Source organism: Enhydra lutris, unplaced genomic scaffold (genome assembly GCF_002288905.1).
Source record: "Enhydra lutris kenyoni isolate GAN:26980312 unplaced genomic scaffold, ASM228890v2 scaffoldscaffold37, whole genome shotgun sequence".
In the NCBI taxonomy this organism is placed as follows: domain Eukaryota; kingdom Metazoa; phylum Chordata; class Mammalia; order Carnivora; family Mustelidae; genus Enhydra; species Enhydra lutris.
The window spans coordinates 26,739,482-26,755,907 of NW_019154121.1; the positions used below are offsets into that span (position 1 = coordinate 26,739,482).

Genomic DNA, 16,426 nt, shown 5'->3' on the forward strand with positions numbered 1-16,426 from the left:
GCCCAGCCCCGCGCCCAGCCCCACGCCGGCCCGGCGCAGCCGCACGCGGGGGGCCCAGACGCCGCGGCCCAGGCCCACCAGCATGACGTTCCTGGAGGTGAACCGCCTGGAGCTGGCGGCGGCCGAGGGCGCGGGCGCGGGGTTGGGCCGCGCGGGGAGCGCGGGCTTCTTGCGGGGCGCCTCGCTGTGGAGCAGCCAGCGCTGGCAGGTGCTGCGCGGCGGCGGCGGCGGGGGCACCCCGGGTCCCCGGCGCGGCCTGTCCGCGCTGAGGAAGAGCTTCAGCTTCCGCCTGCGCCGCGGCCAGGAGATCCGGCGCGCCGAGTCCGGGCTGCTGCCCCGGGCGCGCACCCGCAGCGACGGCGACGCCGGCTCCCTGGGCGCCTTCCCCAGCCGCCGCGACCTGCTGCTGGGCGCCGAGGCCCCGCGCGCCGCCGCGCCCGAGCCCGGCCGGCCCCGCACCGCCGCCGGCCTCTGGAGACTCCTCACCAGCCGCTTCCGCCGGAGGGAGCCCGCGCCCGCCGAGCCGCTGTGGAGCCGCCGGGCCGCCGCGGCCCCCGGGCTCCTGGGCGCGCAGAGCGGTAAGGCGCGGAGCCCGGCCGGGGAAGTCCTCTCTGGTTGGAGGCCCTTGTTGAGCGCGGGTGTGAGAACGTACCGAGCCCGCCTGGGAGAAGTGGGTGTGCCGTGCGGGCGGGGACCAAGGGAGACCGGCGACCCGGCGCGCTCTGGGTCCCAGAAGGTGGCTGTGGCCGGGGAGGACTTGCAGGTGCGTCCAGTCTGGGTCCCCTGCCACCGGGTACTACCGCTGGCCCTTGGCATGGTGGAATGTGAGACCAGCACGGAAGGGCCCCTTCCTCCCTGCTGGCACGCGTGGCACCGAGGCCGGGGAGGGGTGGAGAGCGCCCGTGTCTCTGGCTTCCAGGTGGGCTTGAGTCCTCACCTCTAGCTGCCTCTGCCTGAAAGCAGAGGGACTGCCTGTGGACCCGATCGATGGTGGTGGCTACTCTTTGAGACAGCCTGGGGAGGGGAAGCGGGCAGAGAGGCTGGCGCGGGTCAGGGGCCCCTGGAGCTGGCTGGTGGATGTCCATTACAATGCAAAGAGGAAAGAAAAGGGGTCTGGCCATGGGGCTGCAGGGAGCTCTGGGGAGCTGGAGGCTTCCCTTCCCCAGGACACTGCCAGAGGCAGGGTAGAGAAGAGAAGGGCCTGGACCTGAGTGCCGGCAAGCCCAGGAGGCGGCTCTCTGGGAAAGAAAGAGTGGTGGCCTCCCACCTGGGGAGGGAGGAGGAGCCTGGGGAGGAGGGCCGGTTGGGGGAGGATAGATAGCTCCCCATTCAACCTGCCCCTCACAGAACAAGGCCAGGTGAGGGCTCCTCCCTCTTCACCCTGCCTAGGAATGTGGTGGGTGGCCCCACCCTGTGAGGGTGAGCTGTTCCTACTCGCTGCTGCGGGAGGCTGGCCCCCCTGCCCAGCTGCCAGGTGCCCGGCCCAGCTTGGGTCTGAGCAGAGAACTACTGGCGAGGCCTCTCGCCTGGGGTCTGGGGCTCTGGTTGGGCCAGGCCCAGGTGTGGCTCAGGGTGGGAATTGCTCACCTTGCTGGAACAGAAGGGAGAGGAGGGACACAGGTCCCAGCTGGGAGAGCGGGGCCCACGCCTCTCAGAGTCCTCTCCCTGAGGAGCATCGTTGCTCCCATCGTCTCTGGAAGGATTTTCCCACTGCTCTTTAGAGAACCGGGTGAAGGCTGGGGTCCCATTGGGACCGTGCTGTGTTCTGGCTTTGGCCCAGGGAAGGGCAGTATAGGAGACAGCTGGCGGTGGGTGGCCCAGGTGTGCGTGCCTCCCCAGTCCTGATGGGGGCCTTCTCTCCTGCAGACTCCTTTGTGAACAGCCAGGAGTGGACCCTGAGCCGCTCGGTTCCGGAGCTTAAAGTGGTGAGTGAGATCTTGGGGGGGCCCCAGGCCGCCCTGGGGTGGGGTGGGCACAGGCCAGTGCGATGGGTCTGGGCATTGCTTCCCTTGCTTCCAGTCCCCTCCTTCTCTGGTCTTGGCCTTTCTCTGTGGCCTCTCACTTCTGTTCTGCTTTCTCTTCTGGTTCTTCCTTCCGGCCCTTCTTCCTAGGGTCCTCCGTCTTTCCTGCCCCGTCTCTTCTCTCTCGCCCCTGACCACTGCTCTCGCCTCTTCCTCTCTCACAGGGCATTGTGGGGAACCTGTCTAGCGGGAAGTCGGCCCTGGTGCACCGCTATCTGACAGGCACCTATGTCCAGGAGGAGTCCCCGGAAGGTGAGCGTCACAGGCTTGCCTGGGCTCTGAGGCTGGCCGCTCTGCCCCCTCTGGCTCCTGGCTGTCGTCTGTGCTCAGGGGCTGGAGCCCCTCAGCGGTCTGGTCCCTCCTGTCTCCTCTGTCGGTAGCTGTGGGTTCCCCCGGCTTGGGGCCTGACTATGCACTCTGTCCTAGGGGGTCGGTTTAAGAAGGAGATTGTGGTGGATGGCCAGAGTTACTTGCTGCTGATCCGAGATGAAGGAGGCCCCCCTGAGCTCCAGGTGATGCTCCTGCCCTGGCCCTGGGCCACTGGTTGGGCCTGGGCAAAGCTGTGTGTGTGCAGAAAGGCGCGGCGCCCGCCCGAGAATGGGTGTGGGTAGTAATTCTGCTCGGTCCCCCTAGTTTGCTGCCTGGGTGGACGCGGTGGTGTTCGTGTTCAGCCTGGAGGATGAAATCAGCTTCCAGACGGTGTACAACTACTTCCTGCGGCTCTGCAGCTTCCGTAACGCCAGCGAGGTGCCCATGGTGTTGGTGGGCACACAGGGTGAGCGGGCCCGCTGGGCCGTTCTGGCGGGGGGTTGGGGGATGGAGGTGTGTGGGGCCGCAGGGCCAGGGGAGAAAGCCCCCTGCTATTATCTCTTGGTTCTGAGCCCCTCCTGTGTCGCCTCAGAGCGGCCACCATCTCCTTGCTCCCTGTGTGCTGGATCGTCCCCAGCTGGGGCCTCCCACCTGTGTGACGATTGTGTCCCCGTCTTGGAGGATGCGTAAACGGAGCGGCTAGCTCGTTTCCACTCCCAAGTCGGAGGCCGAGCTGGAACGAGGCCTGGACGCCCGGATGCTCGCGCTCTGCGTGGTCCGCTGGCACCCTCGGAGCCCGTGCTGCCCGCCTGTCCCCGTCCGTGGCACCACTTCTCAGCAGGCTGAGTAAAGGCCCCCCTCCCGCCTCCCGCAGACGCCATCAGTGCCGCAAACCCGCGGGTCATCGACGACAGCAGGGCCCGCAAGCTCTCCACGGACTTGAAGCGCTGCACCTACTATGAGACGTGCGCAACCTATGGGCTCAACGTGGAGCGTGTCTTCCAGGATGGTAACGCGGGCACGGGGCGGGAGGCACCCCCCCTTCCAGGATGGTAACACGGGCACGGGGCTGGGGGGGGCGCCCCCAGAGCCCAGAGCAGGGGCCCAGGAGGCTCTGTGGCCAGTGGGGCTGTGGGCCCTGGGGGCAGCTCTAAGCTGGGCTTCTCCCTTTTCCCCAGAGGGGTAACTGACTCTGCTGTCCCCTGCAGTGGCCCAGAAGGTAGTGGCCTTGCGGAAGAAGCAGCAGCTGGCCATCGGGCCCTGCAAGTCACTGCCCAACTCCCCCAGCCACTCGGCAGTGTCCGCCGCCTCCATCCCGGCCGTGCACATCAACCAGGTGCGGCCAGCCTCCCTGCCTCCCACCGAGCGTCCTCCCTTGGCCCTCATCATCCTGTCTGCCTGCGTGTCCCACACCCCCCGCCCCTCCCCTTGTCCCCTGTGTGGTCTCCCGCCTTGTGATTAGTGCGAAAGCGCTGGCTTGAGCTCCCCGTTGCCTGCACGACTGGCCTGGCCTCCCCTGTGCCCCAGAGTGATGGCCTTCCCGCTCGTCCCCATCCCTGCTCCCGCCCATCTTGCCCCGCAGCCCTGCAGGCTGGCTCTGGAGCCGCCCCCCGTGGAACCATACTCGGGGGGCACTGAGGGGCTCTCCCAGGCCTGCTCCCTCCTCACCAGTGGGCCCTGCAGTTACAAGGGCAGCACGGGCCCCCGTAGGGGCCAGCGGCCTTTGTGCCGTGTGGGGTGTTAGCCGTGTTTTGAGCCACGTCCCGCTGGCATTCCTCCTGTGTCACCGCTGGGGATGCCGGCCCACTTCCTGCTTGGTTAATTTTGGGCCCTCGGCATTTCGGCCAGTGCTTCCTTCTGGGACTTCTGCAGTCCGTCCCCTGCTCCTCAGAAAGCCCCGCCATGGGCACAGGTGCACTGGCTTGAGCAGTCCAGCTGACTGTCTCCGCTCTCTTTCTGTCGAGAGCTGGAGTCTCGAGGGCCCCCGGCCCCCTGGCTTTCTGATGGCGGCCTGGTTGCCTTTCCAGAGGCCCTTCCTTCGTGCTTCGGGAGACAGCAGGGGTTTCCCTGGGAGCGTCCCCACCTGCAAGGAAGGGAGAGCGCTGGGTCTTTCTGCACGTCAGCCAGCAGAGGTTGGGTGTGATGGCCTGGGCCCTGCCGTGTGGCTCTGTGGCCAAGGGGCAGCCGTTGGGGGCATTTTGCACATTTTGTGTGGGGGAGGACTCGAGGCTGTCAGGGTGAGACGCATTCTCTGCTTAGCGAGCCTCTAGGGGGCAGCGAGGGAGCCGGCTCCCGGGAGCAGCTGCAGCCGTGAGCTCTCTGTCCCCACCCTGTGCTCCCTTCTGTCTCTCTTCCATTCTCCCCTCTGTCCCGTATCTGCTGCTTCCTCTGCGAGCAGTCTTGGCTCCTGGCCACACTTGGCCTCGGCCTCGGCTCTCACGTAACCCTGCCCCCGGCGCACACGCTGTCCGGGAGGGGACCTCAGCCTCCCCGGGTACCCTGTGCCCAACCCTGGCCTCCCACATCTTCGGCACGTGTCACAGACTTGGGGGCTCCTCCGAGGGGACCTGCTCCCTCATGCCCGACACCGCCCCTTGCCCAACCGTGAGGCAGGGCTCCCCTGCCCCTGGCACTTACCTTGACCCAATTCGGCTCATGGGCAGGCGTGGAAGCACGCCTGCGGGGACCCTAGCCAGGCAGCCCCAGACAGTGGTGGCTGGCTCATGCCAGCCCCGGGGCCGTGCCGCCTTCCTTCTCTCCTGCCCCGCGAGCCCCAGGCCAGGTCCCCCCACCGCAGGGGCCCCCAGCTCCCGCCTGCCGCCCACCCCCGCGCCCGCTCCCCGGCAGCCCTCAGCAGCCCTCTCTGTCCTTAGGCCACGAATGGCGGCAGCAGCGCCTTCAGCGACTACTCCTCCTCAGTCCCCTCCACCCCCAGCGTCAGCCAGCGGGAGCTGCGCATCGAGACCGCGGCGGCCTCCTCCACCCCCACACCCGTCCGCAAGCAGTCCAAGCGGCGCTCCAACATCTTCACGGTACGTGCCCTGCGCGCCGCCTCCCGCCGGCCCGGCCGCCGGCACTGGCGAGGCAGGGCCCGGCCCCCGGCCCCCCCACCGGGAGGGCGCAGGCCAGAGGACCGATGCGGGGCCACAGCAGCCCGAGTCAGCAAGACGCCATCCACACAGACACACGCCGCTTCTCTAGGCTCCTCCCCGTGCCCTCCTGCACATCCAGACTCTTCTAGACGGTTTCTCTGAGCCTTCGGGGGGCCGCCCACGGCCAACACACACAGGCCCTCCTGTCTCTGCCGCACGCTCCCCCCCCCCCCAGTCTGGAGAGCTTGTTGGCCCCAGCTGGAGGCATCTTTGGACATGTTTGCTCTGATGCCCCCGGCACCCTCGATTCCACAGTTGGGGATCAGGCCCCCACGGCTTTTTGCCCGAGGCTACACGGAGGGTTAGCTGGCAGAGCTAGAACCGGGGCTCGGACCTCCTTGTCCACATCCCGCTCATTCTCCCTGATCTTAGCTTCCCACCTGCTGTTACAGCGGCTCTGCTGAGGGCCTAGATGTCTTCCCTGGGTCTCGGCCCCTGCAGCCTGGCCTGCACCCCACCTCCCGGCCTCAGGCCCCCTACAGGCTCGTCCTCTCCCCTCTTAGACCTCCCACACGGGACCCACATCCCTTGCGCAGCTAGGGGCCCAGCCCCTTGGCCCTTGGGCGCCCCCAGTCTGCTGGCTGTCCAGGCCCGGCCCCTGAGACCCAGTGCCTGCCCCACACTCTCAGCTTCCAGCTGGGACTCGGCTGGGCCCTTCTGGGAGCCCTGGGTCAGGCGCAGCCGGGGCAGCTGCCCGTGCGGCTCTGCAGGAGATCCCTCGGTGCTTCCGCGTCAGTCCGCGCGCCTCTCTCCGAGCGGCAGGGCCTGGCTCTCGGCTTGGTCCTGGGTCCGGCTGGCCCGGCAGGCCCTGCCAGGCGCTGAGGAGCCCCGCCCAGACAGAGCCCGTGCCCCCAGACCTCGTCCATTCATTCTCGCCTCTGCCTCCCCCAGCACACCGCTGCCGGGTCTGCCCACTCCTGTCCCCACTGTGCCTGCCTCGTGCCCCCTCCTCGTCCCTGCCGACCACCCCTTTCTGCTGACAGCCGCTGCCGCGCATGGCACTTCCCCAGCCCCAGCCTGCCTCGACTCGAAGCATCTCGTTTCTGTTCATGCCCATTGAGCCGCGCACCGCCCTGGGCTGCCTGCTTGTGCCCACCGTCACAGAGCCCACCCCCCGGGTGCCTGTGTTTGCAGTGACCACTGTCTGCGCCCCTCTTCCCTCTACCCCATCCAGAACCTCCCACTTCCTCCACTGCCAGGCCTGCTGCCCTCTCTGCCGCCCTCTGTCCAGCGTCCATGCCCGGCTCACCTCCTCACTGCGGCCCTCCGTGCTCCCCGCCCCGCGCTCCCCGTTGCCTGCTCGGCTGCCTCCGCCTGCCGTCCAGCCTCCCCCGGGCCCTTTCCCTCTCTCCATCCTCACTGTGGCGACCTTATTTTTTCCTTTTCATTGTTTCCATGGTGACCTCCCTTGCGCCATTGTCCACAAGGAGGCCTCGAGACCCGTCCGTCTCTAGGAGTGCGTCTCGGGACCTCCCCTCCATCGTCGCTGTCGGGGTCCCCTCCTTGCCCTTGTCATCATCCCTAGCAGAGCCACGCCTGCTCCGTGGCCAGTGTCCCTGTGACCCACCCCCTGGATGTGGCCATCAATGTCCCCAGTCTCCCCCATGACCTCATGTACTCATTTTGTTGCCACTCTTGCCCTGCTTCCCATCCCGGGGGGCTGCCCCTCTGGGCTCCCAGGGAACCCTCTGGTGGTTGGTTGGGGGCCTCTTGGCTCACCAGCCTGGCCGTAGCAGGCTGCACCCCACTCCCCCCACGCAGCTCTTTGGTCCGGGGACCTGGTGGCAGCGGTCCCATCCACCTTCCTCCTCCCTGGCCCGAAGGGGCAGAGGCTGTGGCGTCCAGGAGAAGCCTGGGGCAGGTGCTGATGGTGGGACTGTGGGCAGAGGCCTCTGGCCCGGTTCTTCCTGCTCCCGTGGTGGTGCGTCCCCGACCTGCAGGGGGCAGTCCTGTGCCTGCATCCTGTGCCCTGGGCTCCTGGTGGCCTAGGAGAACAGGAAGGGATGGGGGCCCCAGCCGCCCAGTGGCGAACATTCCCTGATGAGCTGGACTGCCCAGCGGCCCCTGCCGCCACCGCCTCCTCCTCCTCATCCTCCTCGTCCTCCTCCTCCTCCTCCTCTTCATCCCGCTGCCGCCTCTCCCCAGGCACCTGGGTCTCTGCCCTCACCAGTGCTGACCGACTCGTGCGGGGCTTGAGTATAACTTGCCAAAATCTTTATTCTTTCGATATTTGCAGATATGTGCCACTGTTTCCAACTTTTCATCAACAAAAAGGCCTTTCCAACTCCTTCCAAATTAGAAGACCAGGTGGTGACACACAGCACCTCTGGACATTCTCCCCTGTGCGGGGCCGGAGGCGGGCCGGGCCCTGGGACTGCTCTCAGATGAGAAGCGGCCGCCGTGCTCCCCACTCCAGAGACCCACAGGAACCTTTGTAACTAACCCCCACCCCCAGGGAAGGCTAGGAACGCTGGAGCCCGCGGCTGGGGGCGGCCGGGGGACCAGGCCCAGCTGGACGTGCTGCGCCAGGCTCGCTGCATGGAGAAGAAGGGAGCTCGGCCCCACGCCCGGCACCAGGCCAGCGCAACAAGGCCCAGAGGGGCGGGGGCGTCCAAGCGCCCAGCCCGGCCCAGCCGCTCCTGGGGGGAGCTTTCCTGCCCCTCCCCCCTCTGCTCCTTCCTGCATGGACTTCTGCGTTCCTGCTCCGCTCCTCCGGACGCCACAGCCACCGCCGCGCGCTTGCCTTTCCCCCTCTTGGCCTCCCCATTTCCTAGGATCCGCGTTGGGGCGGGCTCTGCCCCAGGAGCCTGGCAGGGGCGCAGGGCCTCTTCTGGCCTCTCTCCTCTCTCTCTCCATCCACTGTGCCCCTCGGGCCTCGCCGACCGCGCTCGGTGCAACGTGCCGTGTGGTGTCTGTGCCGCAGACGGGCCACCGCCCGCTCACTTCTGGACTTTGCTCTCCCTGGTTATCGTGCCCCGTGCTCCCCGCCATCCCTCAGCCCCACCGTCCACCTCTCCTCGCCCCCTCCCTTCTCTTAAGCCCCAGCCCCCTGGGCTGCGTGCAGGCTCCTCGCGCCCTCGGTATTCCGTGTCCTTGCTCTCCTGTAAGGGGCGGGCCTGGCTCAGTGACCTGTGCTGCTCTGTATGGTGCCGTGTGTAAGAATAAACCCATTGGACTACTCGTGTCTCCGTTCCTTCCCGGTCCCGCCGCCCCGGCCCTGCCCCTGCTAGGGCCTGCCCAGGAGGAGGGAGGCGGGGAGGGCAGGGGAGTGCAGGTGGGCTGCTGTCCCCCATGGACCCTGGGCCCTTGTAACACGCCTCTTCTTTTCTCTTGCAGTCTCGGAAGGGGGCCGACCTGGACCGGGAGAAGAAGGCCGCTGACTGCAAGGTGGACAGCATCGGGAGCGGCCGGGCCATCCCCATCAAACAGGTCAGCATTCCTTTCCCTGGTGGCCAGAGAGTGGTGGACATGAGGGACAAGGCTCAGGGAACATGGGACGATGGTCCTTTTGTTCCGGGCCCCTAGGGCATGTGGCCTGAATGTCTGGGAGGAGCTGCCGCCTGGGCTGGAGGCGTCCCTTGGCGGCTCTGACGGCTGTGGCAGCTCCTCCGCACGGCCACATGGGGGCAGCAGAGAGCCGCCTGCTGTCCTCCTTGGCTCTTCCTCCTGGGCGTTAGGAGTTGGGAGGCCCCTCGGACCTGTCCCACTCCCCACTCCTGGAGAAGGTACTCGCGGGAGAGCACCCTGAGGGGCACGTCAACGGCTGCTCCCTGCCCAGGGCTCATCGGTGCCATTTTCTCCGTGGGAACCTCTGTTCCCTGGAAAAGCTGAGTTGAGCCGCTCCCTCCAGGGTGCCTCCTTTCCCAGTCTCTGCCTGGCAGGGATGGGCCTCCGGGAGCTTGGAGCTTCCCAGACCCGCTGAGTGGGTCCAGGGGCTGGAAAAAGACCTTGAACACAGCAGGGCGTCTTTGTGCAGAGATGGTGGTGTGTGGGGCAGGGCTGTGGGGCTGCTGAGTGGATGGTCAAGGTTTGGCCCTCCAGGCCGGGCCTTCTGGGGGCCGTGGGCAGTCTGACGGAATTCCTCTGTTCACGTGGGGTTCTGACCCCACGGTGAAGGTCCGTTTAGAACGGAGAGCCCAGAGAGGTCCTGGAGGGCGGGTGGGGAACTACCTGTTGCTCCAGGCCCTGTGTCCCTGCTTCCATCCTCCCCTGGGACGTCCACATACAGGGCCTGGCAGGTGCCGCTCTGGCAGGATTACCTCTGGGGAGGCCCGGGGCAGCGTCCAGCCTCCTTGCCGGTCTCTGTGTGTCTGGGTGCGGCATTGGACCCCACAGACCTGTGGATGGTGTGACTGCCTGTCTCTGGGGCGGTGCAGACCCAGTGCCTCACACAAGCCGGACACTCTCTGCTTTGGGCGTGGGTGCTCTCCGAACCCGATGCACACAGGAGCGTGTAATACATAAACGAACGCTATTTCCAGGGTCCTTAGTTTGAGATAAGGGTAGCCCCGGATGTCTCCTTCCTGTTTGGGGTACAGGCTAATTTGTCAGTTCCCTGAATCCCCCACATGGAGGGCAGGGAGAGCTGTGGGATGGGGTGGAGCCCTGTGAACTTGCACCTGGGCTCTGGTCCCCCCCAGGCTGGCTGGGTCGCCTGGCTGGTTCAGGCCACTAAAGCTCAGGGACCCCCCCAGTAGGGGTGGACCCTGCGGGGGGTAGGGGGGGAGGAACCTGAGGTGCTCCCGAGCCACAGCAGGGGTCCCGGCGTGGGGGTGGGGACTGTCCACGCTCTGGTTTTCGCAGCCCTTGGCCCTTCCTGGTGCTTCCTCCCACCCTCCAGCTGCCCAGGGCCCGCGTGGCCCCCTTCCCGCCCTCGTGTCCCGGTCTCCCCATCCTGTTCCCCCCCCCCACTCCTGCTGGGAGTGGAGATTGCATTTCAGTTGCCATTTGCATTCCCAATCAATCCGGACTCCGCAATTAAGCCGGCTGGCGGAGCTGGGAGGGAGGCGGCAGCGGAACGGGTCCTCTGGGGGCTGTCGCCTCCGCACCACTCCCATTCTGCCCCAGATTGCTTCCTGCTCCGCGGTGCGCAGCCGGCCGGCCAGGGAGGGGAGCGGGAACCCCCGTAGCTCGTCTCCCTCCTTGGAAGGCGGGTGTGCAGGAACGGGAAGCAGGCCTCTGGCAGCCCGGCCTTTAATGCTTGTTCCATGTCCTGGTGCGGGCGGGCAGGTGCGCGGGCAGGCAGGTGCGAGGCAGGTGAGAGGCGGGCCGGGGAAGGGGGCTGCGAGTGGGTGGCAGGTCCAGTCCCTGGCCAGCTGCGCTCGCTTTCCTCCTTCCAGTCCTCCCACACCCCTGCCGGCAGCGTGCTCGCTGAGCTCATTAGCGCCAGGCTCGGGCGAAGGAGGGGCCGGAGTGCTGGAGTGCTGGGTAGGAGAGGGTTCCCTCCTAGCAAGAACGCCCGCACCCCCCACCCCTGCATCCTGATCCCGATTCTGTGTGTGAAAAAGGGAGGAAGCCTTGCACGCGAGTCCGTTTTCCCTACCCGCTGGGGAAATTGAGGCCAAGGCAGTGAACGTGACTTGTCTGATGTTGAGGGCTAGCTGGGGGCAGACATGGGAGCAGAGCCTGGCTTCCCTCTCCCATGACCCGGAGCTGGGACCGGACCCAGGAGGGAACGGCTTCAACGTGAGGCAGATGAAGGGTCCAGCGAGGGAGGGCAGGGTTCCAGTGGGAAGGATTTGAGAACAGAGGCTCGAGCAGAATCCCCCGCTGAAGGCCGGGGGTGTGGAAGGGAGGGAGAAGAGGAGCGAGTGAGCTGGCCGTGGTCCTCCCAGCCCTCCAGGAGGCCACAGGCGGAGGCTGGGGGCTGCCTTCTCCAGAATGTGGCCGTCAGTCCCAAGGGGTGTGGTCTGCAGGCAGGGCAGAAGGAGCAGCTGTACTCGTGTCTTTTTTCTGGCCGGGGAGGGGGTGGATGCCATGCCCAGAAGCAGGTCACTGAGGCTCCTTTGCAGACCACAGGGCGGGGGTCCGACTGCCTTCGGGAATGTTCTACGCATACGGTCTAGTGAAGGTCCCATCGATACCACTTGTGTTCAGTTGCTCCTTGTGAGGACGGAGTCTCTCACACGGAGGGGGACCAAGACATAGAGTGTGTCCTCAAGGGACCCAGAACTTCCAGCTCGATATCCTGTGGCCGCACCTCCCACGACGGCATCTGTCTTTTGAGGGTGGCGGGAAGAAGGAGATGGAGAGGAGGGAGTGGTAGCAAAGATCGGAAACATCTGCTGAGGCAGGAGACTCTCAGCCCCGTCTGGGTTCCCATGGGGCAGATCGGGCAGGAGGGCCCAGTGGTCCCTTGGCACACCTGCTCTATTCAGGACCAAGCCTTCTCTTCGGAAGTGTGAGAGATTTGGGGTTTATCCCGCACCCTGGGGCCCAGCACCCTAGCTGATGCTGTTTCTTCACACTCGAATCCCTTGATCTCTGTTTTCTTCCTCGTCTTAGAGCCGGGCCTCCGTCTCTCAAGGAGGAGCTGGTACAAAGTCACACCTTTGAGCTCCCCCTTTTTGGTGCCCACTGGGGTGGACTCCGGGAGCTTCCCCTGCTCTCCTAGCCTCTGCTGGCCCTGACACCTCCCCGCTTGAGCCCCTCCTGTGGGGCTCTCCCCTTGGGGGCGTTTTGTCTGGCCGCTGCCCGCCAGCTTCCCCAGTGCACCTCCAGAGACGTTTCTTGGGCGTCTGATGTGGCTTGGTCACGGTGCTGAGGGCGTGTCTGTGAACAGGACACACAGACAGCCTCGCTCCCACGGAGCCTGTGTTCATCCCATCGCTCCTGTCCCCGCAACACGAGTCTCATGGGCTCTTCCAGAGAATCCCGTTCCTGGGCTCAGTGGCTGGGGCTCGCACTGTGGAGTCTGGGGCATTCTAGGGATTTCTGCCCTGTTCACCCATCCCTGGAGACATACGGCCGGAGCAGCACTGCCCTCTGACACTCTGCCTCCAGGTGCTGGCCTGGCCCCAGGCCTCTGGGGGGATGGGGTCGGTGGGGGGAGGTCCATGGGCCGGGTGAGGCCCCCCCCCCCCCGGCTGCTTCCTGGAGGACGGTCGGGGATAGCCACCAGTTCTTGTCCTCATAGTCTCTCCCCTCTGACGAGGACAGGAGGTGGAGGATGGTGTTACCTTGTGTCACTGTGAGCTTCCTGGGGCCTGTCACGTGTGGGGCTGGCGCCGTCCCTGACCCGGCCTCTGTCCTCAGGGTGTGCTGCTGAAGCGAAGCGGCAAATCCCTGAACAAGGAGTGGAAGAAGAAGTACGTGACACTGTGCGACAACGGGCTGCTCACCTACCACCCCAGCCTGCACGTGAGTCTGCGGGGGGGCCCTGCGGGGAGCTGGGCGGCCCAGGGGTAGGGGGCGGAGTCTAGGACTGAAGCGGGGAGCAGGCCTCAGTGAGTTCGGGGGGACTTGCCATTCAGAAAGGACTGCACTGGGGTGGTTCAGGAGCCGCACAGACCCCGAGACGCCGGCCCGGGCCGAGCACTTCGCCACGAAGCCGGCGTGGTGGCGGAGCCCTTCAGAGGGAGCACAGCCCCCGGGGGCGGCCGCCTCGGCCTGGCTGCTCTGTGCAGCACACGTGCTCCTTGTTCAGAGAGCTGGGCTGGGCCCATTTCCATGGAGTTGCTGAAGTTGGGGTGCCGGTGGTTATCAGCCAGTTGTCTTAGGAGAGACACATCAGCAGGGGGATCCCTGGGTTCCTGGGTCCGGGGTGACTGTTAAGCCGGGGCTGCCGGGAAGGGCACAGGTCATCTGGGGAAGGGGAGCCCCGGACTGGTGGTGGTGGTGGGTGGAGGGGTCTGGAGGGTGTCGGCCTCTGCCCCGGCAGGGTGTCGGGGCGCGACAATGGCAGAGTGGCCCTGTGGTGGCTCCCCTACCCTTCCCGCCTCCCCCTCCCCTCACTGCGTGGCTCCCGCACACAGCTGTCACCGGAATCCATCTCTGTCACCACCCCACTGTGGGGCTAATGAGTTCTCCTCCGAAGCCCCTCTGGCACAGCACGTGGGCTGGCCCCACCCCTGGCCCAGAAGCCCAGGGCCTGCCTCGGAGGGCCTCTGGCCCGCCTCTGAATCTGCACGAGGTGTCAGGCCCGACCCAGGGGGCGCTGGGGTCCCTGGTGCCAGCCCTAACCAGGGCGGAGAAGATGCACCGAGGCCTGGCCTGGGGGGAGCTGGTGGGCAGTCTGCTTCTGGTCAGGATGGAACCCAGCCTTGCCCTCCTGGGCTTCTCCCTGTCTGACTCCTTGAGCACTGGCCCTTCCCCCCCTTAACTGAGGGGCCAAAGGCTCCTGGCCTGACTCTGACGGCTGCCTCGTGCACAGACCGGGTCCTGTGGCTGAGTCCGTGAGAGGCAGCGAGGCATAGGTGTCTTAGGAAGTCCCGGGGCCTCCAGCAGGCTTGGGCCTCTGGACCGGAGTGATGGCAGAGCCACCGCACCCCAGCCGAGAGCAGCCACTGTGCCCATTCGTAGGCCAGCCTCATGCCTCCTAACTCCCAGCCAGTTGTACTTGTCTGTCCCCAGGCAAGATGCATTTGTCCTCCTCAGGCAGTGTCTAGCCAGCGGGGCTGGGGGTGAGCCTATCGGAAGCAGCCCAGCTTCCCCCCGCCATGCTGGGGTGGCCTTGGCTTTCCCCCTTCGCTGCCTCCGTCCCCGTTCTTTCTGCTCTGTGCTGCTCAAGTTGTGCCACGTCCCTTCTGCTTGTCCCCAGGTCTCAGGTATTGGAGGAAGCCCAGCTTCTGGGACAGAGGGTCAGGAAGGAGGTCTTGGGACGTGGAGGAAAGCGTTGGGTGTTTGGGTTTGGCTTGGGTTTGGGAAGGGAAGGGAATGCTTTTACGCCCAGCAGTCGAGAGAGCAGAATCGCGGTGAGGCCGTCTGGATCACCCTGCCTGTGGCTGAGCTGGTACCTGGGCCCATGACTTTGACTCGAAGCGGGATGCAGGTTTTTCTGCGCTGCGCCCAGAGCATCTCTCTTCGGGGCTAGCTGAGAAGGTGACTGGAGGGTTCACATCCAGGCAAGTGTTGCCTAGACTGTTGGTGAGGAGGACGGAGGGCGCTGACGGGCCGCCTGCCTGGGCCGCTCGGAGGAGCTCAGATGCCCTTCCGGTGTGTTGGACTGGGTGCGGCTGGGTGCGGCTGGGTGTGTGCAGGGGCCCTGCCCGGAGTCCGGGTGCCGTGGGCTTCCAGGCCTGTCCTTGCTTTCCTGCAAGGTGAGTCTTAAGAGGCAGGTGGCTCTGCTGCCCACCCCCGACCCAGCCAGGCCCCCTCTTGTTGTCTGGGCCACAGGGCCTCAGGAAGAGGTTGAGGGAAAGGCTGGTCTGCGGGCACAGGCGCTCGGTCCGCTCTTCACTGGCTGCCCATTGGCTCTGGCGTCAAAATGTAGGTCCTCCACACGAGAGGCCAGGAGGCTCTGGCTCACGCGGAGAGCGGCAGCCCTGCCCTGTGGATGCTTCTTTTCCCGTCTAGGAGACACAGGTCAGGTGGGAAAGGTGTGGGGACGGTGACAGTAGGAGCGAAGGCCGCATGGGGGTCGCCCTGTGCCGTTGCGTGAACAGGGTTGAGTCCGTGCTTGCGAAGGCCTCCCGCGTCGTCTGCCCCTCGCTTCCTGACCTCCTCCCGTGGTGGCTGCCCTTCCCCAAGCGGCGCGGGCGTCTTGGTCCACGGCTGCAAGTGGGCACCCCCCGGCTGGCTTCTGGGGAGGTTCCCTCCACGGGGGAGCTGTGCAGAGGAGGGGCCGTGCGGGCCCCCCAGAGGCGCACACGCCCCTCATGGCCTCGTCTGCTGCCATCACGGCCCAGGGGTGACTCACCTTCTGCCGGAGGACGGGCTGCCAGGCCGGCCTCGAGCCTCACGCCCCAGCCTCGCCTGGCCCAAGAGAGCCCGCCACAGCCTCCCCCATTTGCAGCCCGTGGAGCCATTCACACAATCACCTTCTGTTAATTCTATCTGCAACATCAATTAAATTGTTTGTAGAAACTAATTGAATGTGGCTTAATCACACATCTTAATAGCTTTCCACGCTCTGAACTCGTTGTTAATTCCAGTAATAAAACGAGATGAGAACGCTGGCTGGGTAATTAGCGAGGAGGCTGGGGAAGAAATTGCTGTTTGATGGTGGGTAATAAAGGCAGCCGTGGTGACCGCTCTCCTGAGCCACCACCGGCGCCGCTGCCGCCGCCACGCTCCCTGTTCTGCTGACGGAGGGAAACGCTGTCACGCTGCCCCTGCCGTCCCCGTCCCTGCTACTGCTCCGCGCCCTCCTCGCCATGCTGTCCTCGGGTCGGATGCTGGCTCCCAGCCTGGTGCTGGAGCAGGGCACAGGGCCCAGGGGCCCCGGCCCGCAGTGGCACGAGTGCCGTCTGTCCGTCCGCTGTGGTCGGGCTGCTCCCGGGGACCAGGCCCCTCGCGGCCGCAACTGACTGGTGTTGGTGCGGGGTCGGTGTCTGCCGTGTCCCGCGGCAGGCATCCCCAGGCTGTCATGGGGCCTGGAAACTTGCCGCGGCCGTGACCTCCTTGTGAACTAGAGCGGCCCAAGCCCCTCCCCCAGGAGAGGGACTGCAGCTGTGCCTTCGGCCCAGCCAGCTGTTGACAGTCGTCTAGAACAGCCGATCCAAGATGTGACCGTGCGCAGGGACCCGGGCCGGGTGCGTGCCAAAGCCGGGTCAGTGGGACGTGGGGCCCGAGACTGTGAGGCGGCCCCGTGCTGGATGCTGGGCCAAGAGCAGGACCACAGGGGGCCTGTGGTGACTGGGTGGGGGGCTGAGCTTGCTGGAGGATGGACGGCTAGAGGGGACACAGGGCGGGGGCAGGAAAGGACCTCCTGGGTTTCTTTCCTTCCCAGGCACCAGGGCACAGAGGCTTCGCACAGGGCCAGAACCCTGACAGCGGGGAACAGTT

The 16,426-nt window shown here is 66.1% G+C and overlaps 1 protein-coding gene across 3 annotated transcripts in view; it reads left to right on the plus strand.

Annotated features, from left to right (window-relative positions):
- The window catches only part of LOC111154323 (ArfGAP with GTPase domain, ankyrin repeat and PH domain 3), a 56,383-nt gene that overhangs the window by 28,193 nt on the left and 11,764 nt on the right, over nt 1-16,426 (plus strand). For 2 of the 3 annotated variants that reach the window (XM_022513847.1, XM_022513848.1), the window contains exons 1-9: nt 1,872-1,925; nt 2,186-2,273; nt 2,448-2,533; nt 2,655-2,796; nt 3,205-3,339; nt 3,539-3,666; nt 5,204-5,362; nt 8,819-8,911; nt 12,737-12,841. In XM_022513847.1, the coding sequence (XP_022369555.1) occupies nt 2,775-2,796; nt 3,205-3,339; nt 3,539-3,666; nt 5,204-5,362; nt 8,819-8,911; nt 12,737-12,841 (642 nt within the window). In that variant the 5' untranslated portion in view covers nt 1,872-1,925; nt 2,186-2,273; nt 2,448-2,533; nt 2,655-2,774. Of the gene's footprint in view, nt 1-1,866; nt 1,926-2,185; nt 2,274-2,447; nt 2,534-2,654; nt 2,797-3,204; nt 3,340-3,538; nt 3,667-5,203; nt 5,363-8,818; nt 8,912-12,736; nt 12,842-16,426 lie in introns of those variants that run through there. The other variant, XM_022513846.1, reaches the window with a different exon arrangement.